The following is a 24,739-nucleotide window of genomic DNA, read 5'->3' on the forward strand; positions in this document are numbered from 1 at the left end:
TAGCTGTAAAGTGCCACTAATTCAGAATGATTTTAGTGGTACATAATTTTAAGACTTTAGGAATATACAGAACCTTGATATGTATGTAGCTGGTGAAGTTGGCACATTGCTAATGTTGGTGAGAGATCCAAGTTGTTATTAGAAGTATGGAAACAAACATCATTCTCCATGTCACGAAAAATTGTATTCTTTCATTATCAGTTACAGCATGTAGATTTCACAAAATTGAACTGGTCGAAGTGTGAGACTGTTATAACGTCAAGTTTAACACATATATTTCAAAGACGACACAATATACGTAAGTCACAGAGCAAGTAGACAACGTAAGACATGTGTACACTGTAACAGTCAAATCAGCACTGAGTCCAAGTCTAGTGGCCGCTGGCTGGCAGGCCGCTTAGGTGGCGCGGCTGCTGCATGGCTGGCAGACAGCGCCGCATGTAGAGGACGCGTGTAACTGTGCGGCGTCGCTTTGAAAGATCAGCGAGTCACAACACTTTTCCCCCCTTTGAATTTTTTTTGCACTGGTCTTGATGGAGGTGGCCCGTAGATTGCTAACGTCCATAGGTGTTGTTTGACTGGCCGTAAAGGCTCGAGGAGGAGGCTTCCCTTGCGGACGGAAGTGTCCCCGATGATAACGGGTCGAGATGACAGGAGACGTAGGGGTCGAATCTGCTGGGGCCCCATGCACCAATCTGCCCATTGCGGCAAGTCTGGTTATTATAACAGGAGACATGGACGATGTGTCGGCGTCCGTAGGAGAAGGAGGCGAGTAGAGTTGCTCCGACAGGTGATGGTCATCCGGTTCCTGCATGGGCACATCTCCTGGTGGTGTCTGTTCTTGTGCTGGCACCAATATGACGGTGAGAGGGCTGCGTTGTGAGTAATGAGAGATGCCAAGATCCCGAGCATCAGGTAGAGCTGAAGGTGGTGTAGCAGCATTCAGAACAGGCGTTGCCGGCACACGAGGCTGAATGTGGTCCGAATCACGCACTGCAACACCCATGTCCATCTGGATTTCATACAGGCGCTGGCCACGGTGTCGTAAGATGCGGCCAGGACTCCATTTTGGCCGCCTGCCATATCCCCGTACCCCTACAAGGTTGCAGGTGGTGAACCGGCCAAGCGAAGGCACCCACGGCTGTGAGGTGGAAGGCCGCAGAGGATGAAGTAGTGTGTGGGGCTGTCGGCCATGTAAGAGCTCAGCCAGGCTGTGGTCGCTCATGGGGGTGAAACGGTAAGAAGCCAGAAATTGGAGAAGCGCATCATCAGTAGCAGAAGAAGTCAGGAGTTTCCTCATCTGAGCCTTAAATGTGCGGACCAGTCGTTCAGCCTCACTGTTTGATTGTGGATGGAATGGAGGGGCCGTGACATGCATGACGCCGTGACAAGCACAAAAATCCGCAAATTCGGAAGAGGCAAATTGCGGACCATTATCAGTAACAAGAGTAGAGGGAAGTCCTTCCAAAGAGAAAATGCGAGCGAGAGCACTTGTGGTTGCCGCAGTGGTAGGCGACGTGCAACAGACAATGAAAGGAAAGTTAGAGTAGGCATCAATTACGAGTAGCTAATAAGTACCTAAAAAAGGTCCCACAAAGTCAGCATGAATACGCTCCCAGGGCTTCTCAGGCGAAGGCCACGGTGACAAAGATGACTTCGGGGCGGCGGCCTGTGACACAGAAGGGCCGCAGGCAGCGACCATGTGCGCGATTTCAGAGTCGATGCAGGGCCAGTACACATGACGGCATGCCAGAGATTTTGTGCGAGAGACACCCCAGTGCCCTTGGTGAAGGAGGTGCAAGACTGAAGCACGCAAAGACGCAGGTGCCACAACACGCGGCGAAGCATTGTCGGTGGAAAGGAGGATAACACTATCCCTAGCCGTGAGGCGGTAGTGCAAAGCGCAGTAGTTCCACAACGGATCAGAAGTCTTAGCGGACGAACGATCTGGCCAACCCTTCTGAATATAGCCTAAAACCCGGGAGAGGGTAGGATCAGAACCCGTAGCAGCCGGTTCCCGGTGATGGGGAATCTGTCCACAACCCACTGCTCGGCAACATCCAGGTGGAAACACAAAAGTTCGTCCCTATCGAATGCCAGATCAGGACCCATGGGAAGGCGAGACAGTGCATCAGCATTCGCATGTTGAGCCGTCGGCCGGAAATAAATCTCATAATTGAAACGAGACAAGTAAAGAGCCAATGCTGGAGGCGGTGTGCAGCCTTGTCGGGAAGCGACATGGATGGATGAAACAAGGAAACAAGTGGTTTGTGGTCCGTAACAACATGTAATTTGGATCCATAAAGAAAAATACCAACCATATGACGTGTTTTCTGGAGAATATGCTGAAAAACTGCTACTTTAAATTAACAGTCAAAGGCATCAATATCCTTCACCATCAAAAACAGATTATCACAGGGATCAGTATTAGCCCCACTCCTTTGCAATCTATATCCCAATAATGTCACAGATGCAAACTGCAAAGAATTCTGTTATGCTGATGACATGGTGATAGCCACACTAAATTATTACGAGCAAGTTTAGTGAATACTCATTAAGGATCTAAATACCATAATTATCAGAAAGAGTGGATGTTATGCCTGAACCCTCATACAATAGAAGTATGCTGTTTACATGTGAGCAACCCCACATTAAGGACAAAACTAAACATATTCTTTTGTGATAGAAATGTAAAACACAGTCAGTTCGCAAAATACCTTGGAGTATACCTAACTTACTCCATCACCTTTAAAAAGCACCTTGAAACATCAGAACGAAAATAGAAAACCAGATGTAGCTTGATCAGAAAATTTGCTGGAACAATTTGGGGAGCACACACAGACTATGCATAGTGACACAAGTACTGATCTCTTCTGTTGCTGATTATTGCACTCCTGTATGGAGTAGAAACAGTCATGTTAAAAAGATATGTGTACATCTTAATGATAAGTGAGCCTAATAATCTGGAACACTCAAATCCACATCTCTTCCATTCCGTAGCTACCCGTTGTGTCTTGAATATTGCCCTTCCTCACCTAGATGACAACAACAAATGATTTGAGAGTGGCACAACATCAGCCATATCTCACTCTCCAAAGGTCTGCCAGTAAATAATATCATGAGCCTCTTATCCTACAGTAGGTTTAAATCTATATAACCTCTCTGGGGGACTACATTCCACCCACCAATGACTTGGAACAACTGTGGGGATCAGAATGGGCATCCTTTCAGAACCACAGCTATGTGGTCTACACAGATCTAACCAAATCACTCCCAGGAATGCATTTGCCTTGGAAATCAGGGGGTTGCCTGAGTTAGGACACCACATGTCAGAATGCAAGCTATAGTCTTTTAATACTAACGCGAGTTCCTTACAGACGAATGGAAAAAGAGGTAGAAGCCGACCTCAGGGAAGATCAGTTTGGATTTCGTGTAAATATTGGAACACTTGAGGCAATACTGACCCTACGACTTATCTTAGAAGCTGGATTAAGAAAAGGCAAACCTACGTTTCTAGCATTTGTAGACTTAGAAAAAGCTTTTGATGATGTTACTGGAATACTCTCTTTCTAATTCTGAAGGTGGCAGGGGTAAAATACAGGGAGCGAAAGGCTATTTACAATTTGTACAGAAACCAGATGGCAGTTATAAGAGTCGAGGGGCACGAAAGGGAAGCAGTGGTTGGTAAGGGAGTGAGACAGAGTTGTAGCCTGTCCCCAATGTTATTCAATCTGTATATTGAGCAAGCAGTAAAGGAAACAAAAGAAAAATTCAGAGTAGGTATTAAAATCCATGGAGAAGAAATAAAAACTTTGAGGTTCGCAGATGACATTGTAATTCTGTCAGAGACAGCAAAAGACTTGGAAGAGCAGTTGAATGGAATGGACAGTGTCTTGAAAGGAGGGTACAAGATGAACATCAACAAAAGCAAGACGGGGATAATGGCATGTAGTCGAATTAAATCGGGTGATGCTGAGGGAATTAGATTAGGAAATGAGACCTTAATTGTGGTGCTACAGAAGAATGCTGAAGATTAGATGGGTCGGTCACATAACTAATGAGGAGGTATTGAATAGAATTGGGGAGAAGAGGAGTTTGTGGCACAACTTGACTAGAAGAAGGGATTGGTTGGTAGGACATATTCTGAGGCATCAAGGGATCACCAATTTAGTGTTGGAGGGCAGCATGGAGGGTAAACACCATAGAGGGAGACCAAGCGATGAATACACTAAGCAGATTCAGAAGGATGTAGGCTGCAGTATGTACTGGGAGATGAAGCAGCTTGCACAGGATAGAGTAGCATGGAGAGCTGCATTAAACCAGTCTCAGGACTGAAGACTACAACAACAACAGTCTTTTAAGTGGAAAAAGGCTGAAAATCCTCAAAGTGACTGGTGCTCCAAACAGACAGTACAGTACATAGTAATGGAGTGTCCACACAGGTAATTCCAAGGGACTAGGGATGATGTGCTAACAGCAAGAACAGGAGCAATTGAATGGTGAACTCACTACACATTGCAATGTAGCAGACACACACAGAAAAATGAAGTTCTATATAAAAACTAAATCTTAATTAATGTCTAAATAAGTTAATCACCATTAAGCATTTAGCATCTTGAAATTGTATTTATAATATACACCTTCTTTGACAAAGCTGTATAATTCTTACTAAATGAAACTCCTCCTGAGAAGGTCATAAAGACCCAACAGTACAGACCAGCCGCCGTGTCAACCCTCAGCCCATTGGCGTCACTGGATGCGGATATGCGTGTGGTCAGCACACCGCTCTCCCGGCCATATGTCAGTTTCTGACCGAGCGAGGTGGCGCAGTGGTTAGCACACTGGACTCCCATTCGGGAGGACGACGGTTCAATCCCGTCTCCGGCCATCCTGATTTAGGTTTTCCGTGATTTCCCTAAATCGCTTCAGACAAATGCCGGGATGGTTCCTTAGAAAGGGCACGGCCGATTTCCTTCCCCATCCTTCCCTCACCCGAGCTTGCGCTCCATCTCTAATGACCTCGTTGTCGACGGGACGTTAAACACTAATATCCTCCTCCTCCTCCTCAGTTTCTGAGACTGGAGCTGCTACTTCTCAATCGAGTAGCTCCTCATTTTGCCTCACAAGGGCTGAGTGCCCCGGTGTTACCACTGTGGCAAGGCCATTGGCCATATAATTCTTAGACCTATATAAATGTTTTTGTGTTTTTAAGTACTTTAGGATTAAAGGAGACCACAAAAAAAAGAAAAAACAGAAGCATTGATTCATTTATAGGCACTAACAAAAAAAGAAGGGAAAAATGCTAGCTTTCAGACTGATCAATTGAATGAGCTAGAGTACACACACACACACACACACACACACACACACACACACACACACACACACACACACACACACACACACATTGATTACTGCTCTAGATGCCGTATGATGCCTTTCCCGGCAAGTGCTCTACCGACTGAGCTACCCAAGCACAACTCACAACCCATTCTCACAGCTTCAATTCTGCCAGTACCTCATGTCCTACCTTCCAGACTTCACAATTATTACTTAATTTACAATTCATTTTAGTTTTACAAACCTTCGTATTCCCTTGAATAATTTGAGGCATGTTTGATCTGTATCTATGGGCTTACTATCCCATTGCAGTTTCTAGCAATGGGAAGCAGCTATTAACATTAATTAAATTCCACATGGATAGCTCATAACATGCTATGAATTACGATACCTGTGACTTTGACGGCTATAGCAAGTATGTTAAAAGGAAATGTCATTCAGTTAACAGTCCAATATGCATTAAGAAAAGTTTTTTGCTTTGAGTTTTTTCCTGTGTGGTATGAGTGTGAAATGAAATCTGCTTTGCAGTGTGTGATGTTCACTTGATTTACTTCTTCGTTGATTGTCCTTCATGTCAATGTACTGCATTACTACACTGGCTGAAAAATAGGGGGTTGAAGTTCAACCCTGACTACTTTAAATGATGTAACCGACAGGTGCACATTTGCGTTCCACAGTGCTATACTTTCACTGTTCACAACCCCCCAATAATACACAGTCATATATCCAGTGCACTATTGTTTAACTTTCGGTAAGTCTCATTAGTAGGTTGAAGGCAAACATCAACATACTGCTACAATAGTGTACTGTTGAACATCTACGAGCAGTAAAATCCCAGCTACACAGTTCTTGCCACATAATACAGTATGTATTGAACAGACACTGTCACTGTTTTAACACATGCCCTATTACACTTATTTCACACCTCGTCTGAAACTCGGCCATGGACTGACTGTCTTGGGACCAAAAATCGGGCCCTTAAATATGAGGGTTGTCCACAAAGTAAGTTCTGTTTCTCTTTCTATCCGTGTCAGCGCTGCAATTGCAGTTCTGAGCATGCACGGCAGTTACTATGACTCAAGAAGAAGATATGACACCATTTTCAGATCGCTGATGTTGACATGGGCTTTGTAGTGATTCTTTATAATGTCAGACATAATTGAAAATGCCACTGGGTGTGATTCGTTTTCTAAATGCAAAGAAAGTTAAACCAAAGGAAATTCATCGGCAAATCTGCGAGGTTTACAGACAAAATGCTATGAGTGATTCAGTGGTTAGAAGGTGGGTCAGACTGTTCAGTGAAGGACTTGGTCAAGTGCCCAATGGATGTGATCAAACAACTCTTATGGGAATTTCACTGGGACGCGTTTGATCATCCTCCGTACAGCCCGGACCTTTCTCCTAGCGACTTTCATCTCTTCTTACACCTAAAATCTGTCCTTGGTTGTCAACACTTCAATGATGATGACAAACTGAAAGAACATGTTACCACATGCTTGAATACACAGGTGGCAACCTACTATGAAGAAGGCATACAAAAACTTGTGCCATGCTATGATGAGTGCTTACAAAATTTTGGAAGCGATGTAGAAAAGTAATCTAACAGTTGTAGATTTTTGTACAATAAATACTTTTTCTGTATCTGTACACATTTGTTTTATATAACCAAATGGAACTTTCTTTGTGGACACACCTCGTATCATCACAATAATAGGCGCTGAAACTACACATTGTTTGATGTTTAATTTACAGAAATTACAATTGAAACTTAACTCATTCAATTAACTGCCCGTATTGAAAAAGTGGCTCTTTTTAACAGTTTCTTCTTCCATGAGAATTAGTCCGAATTATTTGTTTAAACGATAAAATTAACATATATAGTTATACAATCAATACTTTTGACAAAACTGGTAATTACTTTGGAATTAATTAAGGACTGGCTTTGCTAACATGTTCTCGAATAGAGCCAAATAGATCCTTTAAGAGTACCATTAGTTGTTCCTCCAAATGTTTATAATTAGTACAGAATTTATATTTGTTTATAAGTTAACAATAAAATTTAAGTTATGGAACAATTACAGATTTCACTCTATAATGAAAGTATTAACTAGGAATAGTTCAAATAAATTAGAAAAACAATTACACACATAAAACTAAGCACAAAATTAGATCTGGTGCTATATTCTTTAAAACTGAGGGCCAACCTTTCTCTTTAATGAAAATGCAGATTATACTCAAGTTTGTTAATTTAATTCATCAGACATGAAAAAATTAATTTTAAGGAGGCAGATGGCAAAACAAGAGGGGAAGTAAAAATATCCCAGCTTGCTTTGTCACATCACCGTCTCATCCTATTGACCAGATAGATATTGCAAGTAGCTAACTGGGCAGTTCAGTGACCACAAGTGACCCCAGTCAGTGGGTTAAAAATCTACACACAAAGAAATATTACATAAGAAATCTTATCAGAACTGCAGTACATAACTTTTTCAAATTTGTACTTATATGACTTGGCCATATGAAAATCCCGATACAAAATATTTACATACAGTGTATTGTGCAATGGCACAAAATATGCAGAAGTTATATTTTTAATAGAAATTAGGCATCTTCATCCTAAGTGATGTCCTTTTTGGGTAAACAAAGATTACATTTTAATATACATATCACGTTGTACAAGTCCTGTCTTGCTTAAAAAAATAAATCCTCATGTGTTACAAAAAGTTAAATTATGCTGTGCATTGCAGCTAATTTTTTAGACAGAAATGCTCAATGTTTAGTATTTTTCACAAGCACTTTCACACTTTTAGTGAGCTTTTACACATTTTCTCACCAAACTGGTCCAAGTGGCAGTTAGTAAGGAAATGCACTGCTATCAGTTCCCTTGGAGGTGGTTCTCCTCTGCCACAGTACATGAAAAAATTAGACAAAATACCCTTCTTTAATATACTTACTTTAACTTCTAACTTAAATATAAGTAAAAAAAGTTTCACACTAAAATGGTAGCTTTACTTCATAAATAGATAGATTACACAGTTCTCATAACATCACAGTAATTAGCACTAAAACTGACTGTAGTACGAAATGTGTGGAACAGAATTTTTTAAAAATAAAGTGGACATTACACTACAAAACATTACTCTTAAGTCATAACTGTCTGAAACTGGTTAAATTTGAAAGACTTTTGTTTCTGTCACATTTGTAAAACAGCAAACCTCAAGATGTGCAGTAGCATAGATTTACTAATCGTTATATTATTAAAAAAAATTGTCACCATCACATAACTATTCAAATCAAAATTAAGGCGATGGAAGCTGTACCATATCATTGCCCCACTTCTCTGCTCAACTGTGAACACTACTCTCATTCAACCAGAAAATTAAATCCTCACACCACAAAAAGTTACCAAATAGTTGACCTGTCAGAATATTCACATCAGTCCAGCACCACAATTATCAGTTAATCAGCAAAATTACTTTTCTTCATTCCAAATGTTAACTGTGATAGGTATACCCCTCTTGGTCCTGTTTTAAATTAACAGAACAACATTGTAAGGAAAGTTACCATTCAGAAGCTAATGTAGATTACTATACCACTCTCTTGTTTTTGTAAGTCCGTGTAGATTTCTTTATAATGAATAAGCAGATGTATTCAGTTGACATTGTGTTACACGCATTTGTCACATACAGCCAGTCCTTGATACCTTATGCAGCACTTTGATCAACTGTATTACTAACTTTATCTGAATAAAGATATACACACAGATGGATTTGTTAGAAAATAACTTTGATGCTTGTGCTGATTTCTAGGCTGAGGACTCGAAAGAAATATTAGTTTTGCTGGCTAGTTTGAGTACAGACTTCATTCTGTGTTACATACTCATCTTGGAGAATGGTCACCAACAGTCAGTTGTCTCAACCAACACTTCAGAAAATCTAATACAGTTTCTTACAATCGAAACTATTTTCAGTCAGCAACATTACAGCACTAGAAGAACAATTCCAAGTTAATTAGTGCTAGTTATTTGTAGAGATGTTACATGATTTGTCTGCTAAAACAGTGTTCATGAAATCCGTTTCATATATTTATATGGCTGATTCACTTAATGCTGTTAAATGAAATTGCTGGAAGTATTGTGGACTTTTCTCTTGAAGGCAAAAATGCTTTAAGTAAATCTTTATTTAATGTAAATTTGCTACATTGTTTGAGTATTTTCATTGATGTATAACAAAGTGACTGATATGTAGCTCAACAGATTATATTTGCAATGTAGCATCATTATACTGTTGTAGTTGAGGATGGTGCCTTGTCAGATGGCGTAATTTTGACACAAATTCTGACAATGTTTGTTATAACTTCAAAATGCAAATTGAACATTTTCCGAATATGATGTAAAATGCACTTCTCACTGATATAAGTTAGTCTTGAACTCCTCTTTTCCAGTTATTTAATACTTCAGCTGTATTTTGATGAATTTTGTGCTATAGGTACCACTTATTATTTGTAATGTACAACTGATTTGTGACCATCTTTTCTTACTATCAACTATCACTGAAAACTGGAAAATACTTTTCCTTTCTGAATCAAGTCCACATATACCCTACCATTACAGTGCTTTTCCTAGCCCCTTTTCTGCGGGAGAAGTGTGTTACATTTATATATAGAATATGTACATCAAAGAAATAAAGATGAGAACATGTGAAATATTCACAGCTTCCATTCTACCAGAGTGAACATGGGGTGAGGTACTGTCGTCTTGAACTTCTGATTCCAAAAGGACCATGTATATTTCCTTGCTACTTGGCTATTTATGAAAGTGAAATTGTTCCTTTTTGCAATTTGATGCTAATGTTCTGCTTGAGAAGGTTTAGTGGTAATTACAGTGTAAGGAAAACAGTTTATACATCATCCAGTTCATTTGTGTATAGTTTTCCACAAACCAGTGAACACTGCATGGTGGTAACCAATCATTTGTGTTGCACTGTCATTGGCAGTGAATTCAGCATAAAATATCATGTCTTGTAAATAGAGACTAATATTCAATTCAAATAGAAGAGTACAAAGAGCATTTATACTAGTTTTTAGAACGTACACTGGGAGGTCAAAAATATGGAAATGTGAAAAACACAACATGTTACTGTGCCTAATAGGGTGTAGAAATTGTCAAGGGAATCTTTTACCATACTCCTAGCAAAATAGTGGCAAGTTCAGATAATGATGATGGATGTGGAGGCTTATCTCACACCTTTCTCCCCAAAGTAGACAGCAGAGGCTCAATAATAATGTGATCTGGTGATGGTGGTTGCCAGGGAAGATGCGACACTTCATCCTCGTACTTAGAAAATGAGTCCTGGATGATGCGAGCCATATGAGCATGTGCCCTGTTGTCTTGGAACTCAGCATCACTGCTAGAAAACAAACATTGTACTATGGGATGGACCTGATCAGCGAGATTGGTCACATAATCTTTGCTAGTAATGCCACTTTGCAGAGTAACCATGGTGCCCATGGAATACCACAGTATGGCTGCACATATAATCACCAGATCCCTATGAAGTTTCACTCATGGGATGTAAACTCAGCCTTCATCTCTCTATTAAACTCAAAGTGAACAACATGTCACAAATGTGACAAATTCCACATGTGACTCTATTTTACAACACTTACACAACTTTCATAAATTTCAAACATGCAAAATCCAGTACATAACTTCAAGATAAGTACTAGAACTTCAAACAAGAAACTGACAGTTGATAAATAAATTTACAGCACCATGCCACGGTCATGTGGTCAGACGGCACTTGATGTCTGGTGGCTGCAGTAGGGTGAGGAAACTCCTGAGTGTGTACTGTTCTGATCTTGCTGTAGCTAAGAGCTGGAAGTTTTTGCTGTTACTGATGGGTTTGAAAGTGAAGTGAATTATCTTTGAGGCTCCATCAGACTGATAACTTTAGAAGACAGCCAAAATGCGGCTTAAAAAATAAGGAAGTATATGGACTCAAACTCGGAACTTTGTCTACATTATGCAATATTTACCACTAGACCTCTATCACATACATTGTGGTAATAGCTTAAGGGGACAACGCTTCCTCTAGCCACGTCCGAATTCTACCTTGTTGCCAAATTGTGCACATGGCAGGCCTCAGAATTCTGAGTGGGTGTCCGGTTTCATTGGCAGTCTTAAGTGAACAATTCAGACTTAATTGATGTGGCAGCTGGCCGGCAGCCAGAAGACTGTACTTCCAACTAGCTTTTCACACATATTAAAAATTATTAGACTCGACACTACTTAGTGCTGTTTGTAGAACTTCCTATTCATTAATTTTAGAAATCTATATTATAAAAGTTAACCATTACCTTTCCACATTAGAAATTGTTTTAAAAATGTGGAATGCGTGTATATGAAATTCCAAACTATTTTAATTTTGCAAACGAAGTAGCACAACTAACTTGTCATTTACAGGATGTATAATTATTCCAAATACTGTTAGCTAAAGATTAATAACTGTGAAATTCACAATCACAAATGGAGATATAAGACTGTACAATAAAAGACTAAATATGTTGTTCTGTGATGATTAATAATGAGATGTATCTATACTATGAGTGAGTCTGGGTCCGTTACGTTATAACATGAAGATATACTGAGGGTTTTTTCATGATGTTCCGATATCAGGATACATTTATTTGCAAAGACCTTTGATAACATCAGAAACAAGTATCATTTGTCAGGCCTCTATCTATCTGTCAGATACATAATCCAACGTAGAAAATGACAACAATGGAAACACATGCCGGAGTTACCTGCAGGACATATGCTACCAATTCCACTAGTAGCTGCTCCATTTAACCAAATTGTAGTTGACCTCTTGGAAGATTTCCGAAGCCGATGAATAGGAATAAGTGATTAATGGTCTGCACTAATTACTTTACCCACTACACTGTTAGAAAGGTTGTATCAAGCGCCGAAGCTATCAAAAATGCCAGGTTTCTTGTAGAATGCATAATTTTGAAGCAGGAGGCACCACCTGTAATTAATGCCGGTTGCAGAAAAGTGTTTGCCAAGACTGGTATCGGGAATCCAGAATGAGATTTTCACTCTGCAGCGGAGTGTGCGCTGATATGAAACTTCCTGGCAGGTTAAAACTGTGTGCCCGACCGAGACTCGAACTTTTGGAATAATCCATTTTTGAATGAGAGCAAAACACACACACGCACACACACACACACACACACACACACACTTGCATGTGCACCTATGCCCCAACATGGTGCTGGCTGGGTAGACGTTGCCAGTGCTGCATTTTGGCAGGTAGATTTGTTGTGGTGGGTGAGGTGGATAGAAGGAGAGAGGCAGAGGGGAGAGTTTGGGGCTGAGTGGTGCGCCGCTCGGAGGGAGCAGTTGGTTTGCTGGCTAGGACTGCAGGTCAGAGGGATGGCAGGTATGCGGGTTAGGCATGTAAGTTGAGGTTGTCAGAGGCAGTGGGGAGCGACACATGCTGAAGGTGATATGGGAATGTGAATTGGGAGTGGGTAACAAGATTGGGGAAGGTGAAACTGTTGAGTGGAGGGTGAGGGGTAGTGAGTTACTCGAGATCGAGGCCAGGATGATTATGGGAGTGAAGGATGTGTTGTAAGGATAAATCCCATCTACATAGTTTACAGAAGCTGGTGGTTTAGGGAAAGATCCAGATGGCTTTGGTTTTGAAGCATCTGTTGATATTGAGCATAGTGTGCTTAGCTGCATGTTGTGCTTCCAAGTGGTCAATTTTTGTTCTTGGCAACAGTTTGGCAGTGGTGGTTCATCCTGGTGGACATCTGGTTGGTAGTCATACCAACACAAGAAAGAAAAAAAAAAACTGTGCAGTGTTTGCAACAGAGTTGGTGTATGACACAGCTGCTTTCACAGGTGGCCTGGCCTATGATGGGGTATGATAAGCCTGTGATTGGATTGGAGTAGGAAGTGCTACGGGGGGGGGGGGGGGGGGGGGGATCTGGCATGTCTACAGGGATATGGTCCGTGTGGCAATGGGTTATGACTGGTAGTGAGTGGCATAGGGATGGACTAGGATGTTGCGTGGGTGACAGAACACTAGTGGGGGGGGGGGGGGGGGGGGGGGGGCAATTGCAAAGGATCTTGGGTAGGATGTCTCTCATTTCAGGGCATGATGAGAGATATCAAAGCCCTGATGAAGGAGACGGTTCAGAACTCTGATCTGTCCCACTCCCACTCCTATCCCTTTGCCACTGGGATCATATTCCAGTGGTTGACCAAGGTGAAAGAGATGCCCAATCCACCCACCCACCTCCCAGCACAACATGCAGCTGAGCACAACATACTCAGTTTCAATGGCTGCTCCACAACGCATGTCATGTGAATACTTCCCTCCACCACAAGCTTCTTTAAACTACACAGATGGGAGTTATCCTTACTTCCCATCCTTCACTACTGTAATTGTCCTGGCCTCTATCTCCACAATTGTCATGGCCTCCTCTATCTCCAGTAACCTACTGTCCCTACACCCTCCACCCAACAGTTTCACCTTCCTCTGTCCTGTCACCCCCTCCCAATTCACGTCCCCACATCACCATCGGTGTGTGCCACTCCCTACTGACTCCTACAGCTGTGCATCACATGCCTAGGCCATATATCTGTCACCCTTCTCTCCCACATTCCTTGCTGGCAAACAGCTGCCTGCCTCCCTCCCTCCAAGGCACTAGCAACCTGACCACAATCCTTCTTCTGCCTCCTACCTCTCTCCCTCTTTACCCACCCCACATGCCACCCCCCCCCCCCCCCCCCCCCCCACCATAACCCATTGAACTGCTGAAAAGCAGCAGCACTGGCATTGTTTGTCCAACCAGGACTCTCTCTCTCTCTCTCTCTCTCTCTCTCTCTCTGTGTGTGTGTGTGTGTGTGTGTGTGTGTGTGTGTGTGTGTGTGTGTGTGTGTGTGTGTTTTACTGTAGCTTGGGGGTCATGTGTCACCTGGCATACATGTATTTTTACTGTTTGGTCAAGTTATCCAATGTGATGATGTATGCATATTTTATGTTTTACGATTGACTTCAAGTACAGTGTACATGGCAAATCTCTACTTGCAGTTACTGACTGTGTCGTAAATAATTACATGGATGCTTCAGTTTATTAATAAAAATTATGACACCATACAGGTTTTTTGTTTCAGTTGGTGTCATAGATAACCTGGCTGTACCTAACACATTTTACCTGGAAATTTAAAATGAGAGTGTTATGGACGATACAGATTTTGTACACTGCAACTGCAAGTACATGTGAACTTAAGATGGGAGTTAAACTACAGGAAATGATCATCACTTTGTAAATAATTTTTAATGTTAAACAGAACAGAGACAATATATAGAAAAAAATTGAAAATCTTAAAAAAATTTATAGGAAATTTTGAAATTTTTTATAATTTTACAATTGAAAATTGACATTAAAAAAATTGTCCAAATATAATATTTAGCAGCCATTTCAGTTATATTCCTTTCTGTAAATACTTTCCCACTGCTGTTATGCAATTCACAGATAAATGCAAATGCCATATACTACGCGTTATTTTACAGTGTAGTAAAAATTTGAACCTTGAATATATTATTAAAAGCAAACAATCTGACATACTTCTATAAATAGCACTTGTTTTGCTGTCCATTTGTCTATCTGACTGTACAAGTTCATTCTAAATTTAATTTGGATCCAATATTTATTGTGATTTTTGTCAGTTTCCTGCTCAACTGTGCATGTACCAAATGTAAAGCAATTAGGTTTCTGACATCATGTCTATTTCTCACATGCTCTTCTTGCTTCCTGTCATTGTTTAGTTTACTTATAATGAATGTCAAGAATGTCCTTGCTCTGTGAACACAAACAAAGAAGAGGTTTCTGTCAAATTTGTGGATTGAAATTGTAGGTTTCTCTTTAGCCACTACTTTTTAGTGACACAATAATTACAAGCAGTCTTTTGAGTGTGAATTACTGTTATTTTACAGGCCTGAAGAGAAATCTGACTTTGACTTCAGTGATGAAATGCCGACGGTTAACCCAGGCCCACTACCAACTCGTGGTGCACAACCAATTGGTAGTGCCAAAAAGAAAACTACGAGTCTGGATGGTATACTATCAAATATGCGCAGGCACCGACAGATAGCAGAAATGGAGAAACAAACAAGAACTCCTACCAATCCCTCCCTGACAGATCAGCAACAAAACCAGCAGCAGCCACAGCAGCAGCAGCAGCAGCAGCAGCAGCAGCAACAACAACAACAGCTACAACAACAACAGACGTAGCAATGTCAGTGACATTTGTAATTTTTTGGGCATTCAAGTAAGCAGAATTAAGCAATTAGATGATTGTGACTAGAGTAAATATGGTATTGTCAGGTGCAAGCCATATTGGTTCACTTTTGAAGAACAATGCTCTCAGCAAATCTTCAGTTTGTGGTTTTATGTTAGATTACTTGTTTAATTTATAGGATGTTTCATAAAATTAAAATATATGGTCATCGGACATTAAATTTTAGTAATATAACTTTTGGAATTAGTTACTACATGTATAAAATTTAAGGTGCATCATGTGTCCAGTTTTGCTGTCTCAGAATTACATTCTGAATCATTCAAAACAATTAAATGATTCTGATGATATTCATACAGTTAATAAGCCATCTTCTTGGCTACCCTATATGGTATCCATATCTTCTTAGAACGCTTTGCAACTCTTCAGAGACTGAAAGTACATTATTCAGGAGCATTCTGTGTATGCTCAATATGAGTAATGAGTTGTACACTTTAACTTGGAAGTTGTTAAATGTATGGACTGAACAGAAGATGGAAGTTGATTTCGGGGGAGGAAGGGAGTAGCTGTTTATCACTTTGGCAGTCTACATTTTTGTTTTGTCATTTTTTACTTTGTGTGTGGTTTTGTGTTGGTAGATATTAGCTCTGCTGTTTCTTTTAATATGCATTTAGAAATTAATGACCAAGAGAAGAAAATAGTTTTTCTTGGAAAATATCCAGGGCTGCAGCAAGAATGTCTCCATAGCAGCAGGCCACAAAAAGATATGGAAGTGGAAGAACACTATGCAGTTTTATTTCCCTGCTGGTTTAGTTAGTAATTTACTTTCAGTTTAGTTGTGTGTCAATATTTATTCTTAAAAGCTGTATCAATTTACTTTTTTGTCTTTGTTTACTTCTAGCAGAAGGTGTATTTAAAAGAGGATTACAGAGAATTTTATTTGATGTGGGCTAGTCTTTTAGCACAGTAAATTTTTACATTTCGAAGTGCATCTCTGTAGGGTCATGGTGTGCATTAAGTAGAGTCTTATAATCCCCGTAGCAGATAATTGAGGTGCTACATAACTGAACAAATAATTTAGTGCAGCTATGTCAAAAAATGGTCTAAGAATGCCTTCCACAGCTTCCTTCACAGCAGTGTGTTTTTAACCGAGAAGAACTGCCTCCTATTACTTAGTAATGAATCAGTTGTAGCTAAGGGTGAGGTATTTTTACCACAAAATTCAAGTTTTGCAACCATTTGTCAAAGGTAACACAATTTAGAGTTTCTCTTAAACCATGCAACTCCATGGATTCTTATTTTCAAATACAGGCACTGCTTAGTCAGCAGTTAAAAGGCAGCAGAGGAAGTACTTTTTTGTGTCCAAACAGACTGACTACCGGAGAAATGATCTTGCTTTTCAAAATAATTGTGTAGTGTATTGTACCTAAGGAATTCAAATATTTTTGAGACACTTTTTTTTGACAACTGAAAAAGATCAGTAGTGTTGTGGCACGTGAGTGGCCGGTTTTTAAAAAACATTAGATGGCACCGGCAGTTTAATGTCCACTTTTGGTGCAGGAACTGCAGACTATTAGCTTGGATTGCTTCAGTGTTGTAGAATTCGGTTGTGCACCAGCACTCTGAAACACATGCGTTTACTTAAGAACTTACCCTTAGACCATTAAAATTTAGTAGGGCGTTTGCCAAAAAATTCATGAATAAATAAATTACATGGATAAGTCTCTCTGGATTTATATTGTTGTCAAAACTTAATAATTGCTGTTTAAATTCAGTAAATGCTTATTACAAATTCTTCATACATTTGTGAGTGGTGGCCTTACAAAAATGAAAACAAAAATAATAATTATTAATGAAGTGAGACAGAGCAACAGAATTGGAACTTGTGGGTGCAAAGGTTGTTTCCCAATCTATTAATCACAAAATTCAAAAGCACTCTCTCAAAGTCTGAAAGCACACTTTCTCACTCTTAATTGTGACATCAAACTGCCCTAAATAATCACTGCGAAAACATGCAAACAAGTCCGTCACACCAAAGTCTCAGTATTGAGTGCAGCTACATAGATAAAGTTCTCAGCCACCTCAAGTCCCAAAAATAAATTCAGAAGTTCATGTCGACTCTCAAACTCAATCACTGAAACCAAAGTCAAATATACTAAGTCCAGTGAAAAGTTAACCAGAGTTCTGCAAAATTATTCTAAATGCAACTATTGGCATCCAGACAAAATGAAAAGTTTTTACCTAGTGGAGCCGCTTCTCTACACAATCTCTCAACTGCCACTGTCAATACAACCTCCAGTAATGAAAACCCAAAATACCAAACACAAAACACCGTGTGTGTATGCCATTAAATATATCTGTGATGTCACCCGCCACTGAATTGAAACAATTATTACCATTCAAAACTTAACATTATTTGCACATGCACATACATAGTATTAAAATAATCTCATCATTATTACAGTCTTTTGTGACCTCTCATTATGAAAACAGTGCAGTATTACACAAGTTATTAGCAAAATTCATAAACATGCTTACATCTGATGCTACAGTAAGAAAGAGTTACATTTACAAAGCCCATATAGTAAAGAGCCTCCTTCTGTCCTCTAGATACATATCCTTACTTTTTATTATTCTCACTTCCTTAGCATTTTAATATAACTGTTGTTGATGGTCTGCATAAATAATCACTTAAGGTAAATGTTATAGTTAACTTAGGTAATCATTGTCTGGGATGATTAGGTGAGAAACTAGGCAATTCATGCATGCTGCCTTCCTACTGTGTGTAACTCTTCACGATTAATGGCTGTGGCGGATTTGCATATCTGTCTCTTATGAAACCGTTGGCATTTGAAATGTAACCTGTTGTTGTATTTGCTGATGATGTCAGCTCTTGTTTGATACTTAATGCGATATGATTGCTCCAGTGGCTTAATTATTATTAATCAATACTGTCCAGCATAGCATTCATAATTGAAAATTCAGTGGCGAGTGACATCACAGAAAGTATTTAATGGGATGCACTCATGGTGTTTCGTGTTTGGTATTTTGGGTTTTCATCAATGTAGGTTGTATTGAGCTCGTCTCAAAGCTGCGATTTTTATCATGTTTTTGATTTTATTTTGCCATGTTTGTAAAATAGTTCACATGAAAATGCAGTATCCATATTATGTTTCATTCATCATAGTGAGTGTTGTCTTCTCCGACCACCTCAAACATGTCTGCGTAGATCAGCCAGGGAAATACTGAATCCAGTGCCACTGCTTGCTTGGGCCAGCACTGCTCAGCCTCCACACTGACAATTAACATCCCCTTCTACCAGCTCTCTCCCAATGAAGTGATTACTCAAAATGTCACAAAACTTTTAAAAGTTTTCAGTATCTTTAGGATGTTTGTGTATTGTTAACACACATGGCGTGTTGCAGTGCCTGGTTTACAAATTATTTTCTAAAATAGTGTGGTGAAGTAGCAAGTAACAGTCCATACTTTTGAGTTTGACATTTTAAAAACAACTTTCACAACACCTATGTTGGTGATGACATCCCATAAGCTTTTTTCCCCTTTCCTTCCTTTTCTGAGGGGAGATGGTGGATGTACGGAGAATATAGTACTCTTTGATGCCTTCAGTCAACTTACTTCATGTATGTCATATATGGGATTGTGTTTATTCTTAATTCTGACATGTTTCATCTTCAGTTTCCTGTTCGTTATTTCTCTTAGTTGCTGTCTTCGATAGCAGAATTAGTAAATGAATCTGTATTTCTTGCTTTCTTAGTGGGATGTGTCTCGACTGTAGCATTTACACTAGTATTCAAGGAAACCTCTGTAAAACCCCAACAAAAATTGCCTTAATCAACCTCATTAGAAATCTTAATAAATAAGGCACGGAAAGTTCTGGCAGAATGTAAATAATTTAGGAGTAAGGGTAACATTTCGACAGATAGTGGAGGCTTGACTTATATGGAGGCACACAAACAAGACTGTATAGTTCACTAGCTTTCGGACAAATCCTTTTTCAAGCAAGCAGGCACACACACACACACACACACACACACACACACACACACACACACGTACAGCTGCATTATGGTGGCTGAAACTGCAATACTGGGACTCCACTTTGGTCAGTAGAGTGGTGTGAGGGGTGGTGGTGGGTGGAGTTGATGACAGGTGAAAGGAGGTGGGGGGAGGGTAAGAAGCTTGGGGAAGGGTGTCTGATGGTTTTGAAGGAGACAGCAGGTGTACGAGACAGGAATATGGGTGGGAGAGGCAGCAGGTTGATGGGGTAGGAATGCAGTGCATTGGCACTTTGACGTAGAGGAGTGGATTGAGGGGAGGTTACGGAAAAGAGTGCGTGGTTGCAGGGGGTTAGTGGTGATTGGGCCAGAAACAATGATGTGTTGCAAGGATAACACTCGTCTACATATTTCAGAAAATTTGATGTTTGGGGGAAGGATCTAGGTGGCATGGATTGTGAAGCAGCTATCAAAACTGAGCAGGTTGTGCTCAGCAGTCTCTCTGACTTCAGCTGCTATTCTCAGAGCTTTCTTCTGTAACACATAGACTCTGTTCATGTGTATAAATTGTTCCTCCTCATAATGTAATACTAAATAATGCTAAAAAGGTACACAAGTCCAAAATATGTGAGATTTATAACTTTCCCGGCATACAGTTTGATCCATAAAATTTTGGGGGAACTGCCGGATGTCTGCAACGTGCTGCCATGGTATTGTGGCAGTCTTGTGGCAGTCTGTAGGTGAATACTGACAGGAAAGGCACTGAGCTCACGTATTTAAGATGCCACATACCGCATGCATGGTGTGTCCAGTTGGCATTGCACATGTGTTGTTTGTCTGCAAGTCTATCTCCAAGTTCGTTCCACAAGTCCTGGATGCAATGGCAGAGGTTTTAAAACCATATGTACAGGCAAATTTATTTATTTTCAAAAAGTCTGTCAGGAACAGTATCCAAATACAATTGCTCTTTTTTTTCCAAATTACATTTTTACAGCAAGCAAGAGGAATGCAAAAAAAGAAGGAAAAAAAAAAAAAAACTGAAATTAAGGTTTGCGATAACTGGACTGAAGGTGTCAAATGAAAATAGTCGACATTTGGCGTATGTGCTCGAGTTGCATCATTTGAGGGAGAGGATAGAATATACACAGGAATATTCTCACTGCATTCTTTTTCTTTTAACTCGAAAAGTTTTGCATCCATAATTGATTTCTGGATTTCAAACTGGAGCTTAATTGCGGAATGCTGCAAAAGTTGCCTCAATTCCACTGCTACATATTTTCCAGACTGGTCAAATGTGTCTTCGTTTTAACCCTTGTCAACAATATTACTGAACTTCTGTAATGATTCATCAAATGATAGTGATTTCATTTTCAGTGTTTGGTGTTGCTGGGGCTTCATTTTTTCTGGTGATCTCTTAGTTGAGGTAGTTGCTGCTTCAAGAGACGTTTCCCATTGCGAATCATTACTACAACATTCATATTCATCGTATTCCAGGGAATCCTCTGTCAATTGATTTATTTCCTGAAACAAATTATTATTATTATTTATTATTATTATTATTATCATGATTGTTGTTGTTGTTATTTTTGGGTTCCAAGCAAAACAGATGAATGGATTCAAATTTCACATAGTTTCCAGCATTGGTGGAACTTCCCACGATGCTGTGGAACAAGTGGTGGGAAACAAGTCCAAATAATGTGTCCACTGTGTAGTTGTTCTATATCTTTCAGCTATAAGGGAACATTTTTTGTTATTTTATTTGCATTGTTAATGGAGATTACTGTTTCCAATATTTAGATGTGGGTGGAAATGGGCATGCTAGTGACAATGCCCTTTTCCATGACTGCGCTCAGTATAGCCATGCCAAATAGTCTGCTTAAAATACCAGCAAAATCTGCGATTTTAGGTGATGACCCCTTTCCTTTGCGGCGATGATGATGCCTTTCCCTTGCAAAAAATTCTTACAGCAGAACTGGGTTATCAAGTGCAGAAAAAGTATTTCATTACAGACCATAAAGAGCTAGATGTGTAGTGGAGAATGCTTTTAGCATACTTTTGTGATGGTTTAAAATATTTCTTAGGCCAATTGGACTTGAACTTTCTACAATTGATAAAGCGATGGGGCTGTGACTACATAGGTTTTCCCAGCGTATTAACAGACCAAATTCTTGTCACATCTTTAGCCGGATCAAACTGTCATCTGCACACAATATTTCTGCGGTCCACCTGGCCGCCATCATCAGGTGAGAAAAGCTTACCTGTTCTTGCTGATAACTGATACGAAACATTGCTGCTGTTCCAAATGAGCCTACCCTGGGTCGTGTTGGTGCAAGTTAAATGTGGAATGCTATTCCTGCCATTCCTATGTTGTTGGTATGGTGCCCTAATGTTTGGAATCAGTCTGATGGGATGCTGTTGGTGGCAATCTGACTCTGTTACTGGTTGTTAGTTCCACAACAGGTCATGCCAGTGTGTGGTTGGCCTGTGGTGGATTTGATGGCCCAGATCCCTGATGAGCTGGTTGTGGGATTGTTCGGTCCTTGCTTAGGACAGCCAGGCAGCCTATTGAAATCTATCCCATAGTAACGGAATGCTGGACTGCTCATGAAGGCAAGTGTAGAGTATAGCCACAACATGTGCAGACCAAGCTTCAGTGCCCAGTTCTGCACCCTGTGCAACACACACATGGGTGTCAGCCCCAGACCACAGTTGTATACTCCAGCACTGGGCGGACCAGTGCCAAGTAAAGGGCAATGCCGTGGCGGGGAGGCAATGCTGACAACGAGTTGAGCATAGGGTACAGGTCACATAGGTTCCCTATCACTCTTCTCCTGACATCCTGGACATGCGGCCACCAAATGAGCCTTTCATCGAGGGTGATTTCGAGATATCTGCCAGTTTTACTCCAGGGAATGGGGCCTCCCATTTTGGTGACTGGCGGCAGATCAGGTGGCAGTAGTCTCCATGTGAAGACTATTGCCTGGCTTTTTGCAGCATTTTGTTTGAGCCGCTACTTGGTTGGCCATGTGCTCAGGGCCTCACAGCCACACTGGAGAAGTCATCTCATCTCCACCACTTTCATGCTTCACACAAAGAGCGCAGTGTCATCTGCATAGAGAGCCAATTTCACCGTCCGTGGTGAAGAGGGAGTACAGCAGAGGGCCAAGGCACTCCAGCATGTATCAGACAGTGTGTCAATGAGCTATCATCCAGCCAGACATCGAATGTCGTGTCTGCCAGGAAGGAGCGGAGGAGGACTCTGTGCGACATCAGGACCCCATGCACAAAGAGTTTGTAAATGAGGCTGTCATGTCACAAGGAGTCAGGGACACTGGAGACGTCTAGGAACAATGCCTAGAGGAATTCCGAAGTCTCCAGAGCACGCATGCCCTCTTCCACCAGTCACATGTGGTGGTGGAAGGTGGAATGACCACCCCTAAATCTGAACTGCTCATCCGGGATGGCGCCCTCAACCTTCACATGACATAGCAGCTGCTTGGCATACAGATGCTCAAACACCTTGGAGACCGAAGGGAGTAAGCTGATGGGATGGTAACTGGCAGCATGGCATGGGTTCATGTACACCTTGGGAATATCCACCACCTCCACAAGTTTCCACTGGGAGGGGTAGACCCCAGTGTAAAGGACATAGTTGAAGATGACAGCCAGGAGTGGGTGTACCCCTGTCGGCAGGTTCTTCAGTAGATGGTTGGTGATGCCCTCAGTGCCTCCAGCCCTCTTGGTGTCAAGTGCCTGCAACTGCGCAGCCACCTCATCTTCGGAGAGGGGATCAATCTCAACCCCATCAGCCCTGGCAGCCAGGAACACATTCTTCGCAATCCTCATGAGCGTGAATTAATTCCTCTTCAGTTACTTATGTTTTTTCACCCAAAAGCTCCAGTGTATTATTATAAAGTTCTCCGGCCAATAACATAGCATTGCGAGAAATTTCTTCCGAGGATGTCGATGCAATTAATTTATTTTCCGACAACAGCTTTTCATAATACACCACTGCATCCTTCAGTCGTAATTTTGATAGATCACTATGAATGGATTCTTCAGGAATTTCTTCTCCTATTCCAGATGAGCCAGCAACTTCTTCAGTCGACATGTATAACCTCGGATCGGAATAACACGTTGAAATTTGAAACAGGCATGTCTGTTCACGACGAAATCGAAAAACAAACTGCTGTTTACTTCTCACGGCTCGCGCACATTCCTATGTGCAGATGACCGTTATAATCCCAAGGGGACCCTTACAAAGCCCCCTTAAACCTTGAAACCCCATAAAAAGAAATAGAACAACGAACACGAATATTTTTCAGTGAATGAAAAACTTTACATTATTGAGCTAAAATAATGTTTTAAAAATAATGTAGGTTTTGAATAATTGGTGGAATAACAAAAGAAAATGAAACAGAAGGAAAAAAAAGTGCCGGAGGAGGAATCGAACCCGAGACCTGTGGCATAAAGTCCGAGCCCTAACCATCTAGGCCAGATGGCGGCTAGGCACTGGACTAACATAAGACACCTAAGAAACTTTGGATTGATTTTTCTCGGGATTTTTCGAGTAGTGTGTCCTAATATTTTAACCACGTCAGGTGTTAGGGGTCCTCATCTCATCACCACACAAAATTTCAGACAAATCCCCGACCTCACGTCTCCTTGTTAGATACAACTGAAGGACATCAGCATACATGTGATATTTGCAATAGGTCAGAACCAATGACACATCATTGACATATGGAGAGAAGAGTATAGGGCATAATTCTGAGCCTTGGGGAACGCCTAACACTACCTGCCGCCATTGTGATTTTATATTCCCAGACAAGACACGTTGCTGACAAGACGTCATATATTAGCGAAACCATTGCACTGCACTTGGTGAGAAATTTAGACCGCTAAGTTTGGCAAGTAAGGTGTCGAAGTCGACAGTATCAAATACTTGCTGAAATCTAAGAAGGAAATGATAGTCGCTTCTTTTCTGTCCATGGCAAGTTTTAGGTCATTTGTCACCTTTATCAGTGCAGATGTTGTGCTTCGATGTTTATGGAAACTTGATTGGTATTCG

General features: G+C 40.7%; 1 protein-coding gene across 2 annotated transcripts in view; it reads left to right on the forward strand.

The window, feature by feature from the left end:
- Positions 1-17,320, forward strand: part of LOC124545120 (PAN2-PAN3 deadenylation complex subunit pan3-like) — a 28,635-nt gene extending 11,315 nt beyond the window's left edge. For both annotated transcript variants that reach the window (XM_047123938.1, XM_047123939.1), the window contains exon 3: positions 15,351-17,320. In XM_047123938.1, the coding sequence (XP_046979894.1) occupies positions 15,351-15,648 (298 nt within the window). In that variant the 3' untranslated portion in view covers positions 15,649-17,320. The remainder of the gene's footprint in view (positions 1-15,350) is intronic.
- Positions 17,321-24,739: the final 7,419 nt, after the last annotated feature.

The sequence above is a fragment of the Schistocerca americana genome, chromosome 8, assembly GCF_021461395.2.
Source record: "Schistocerca americana isolate TAMUIC-IGC-003095 chromosome 8, iqSchAmer2.1, whole genome shotgun sequence".
NCBI classification, from domain to species: Eukaryota; Metazoa; Arthropoda; class Insecta; order Orthoptera; family Acrididae; genus Schistocerca; species Schistocerca americana.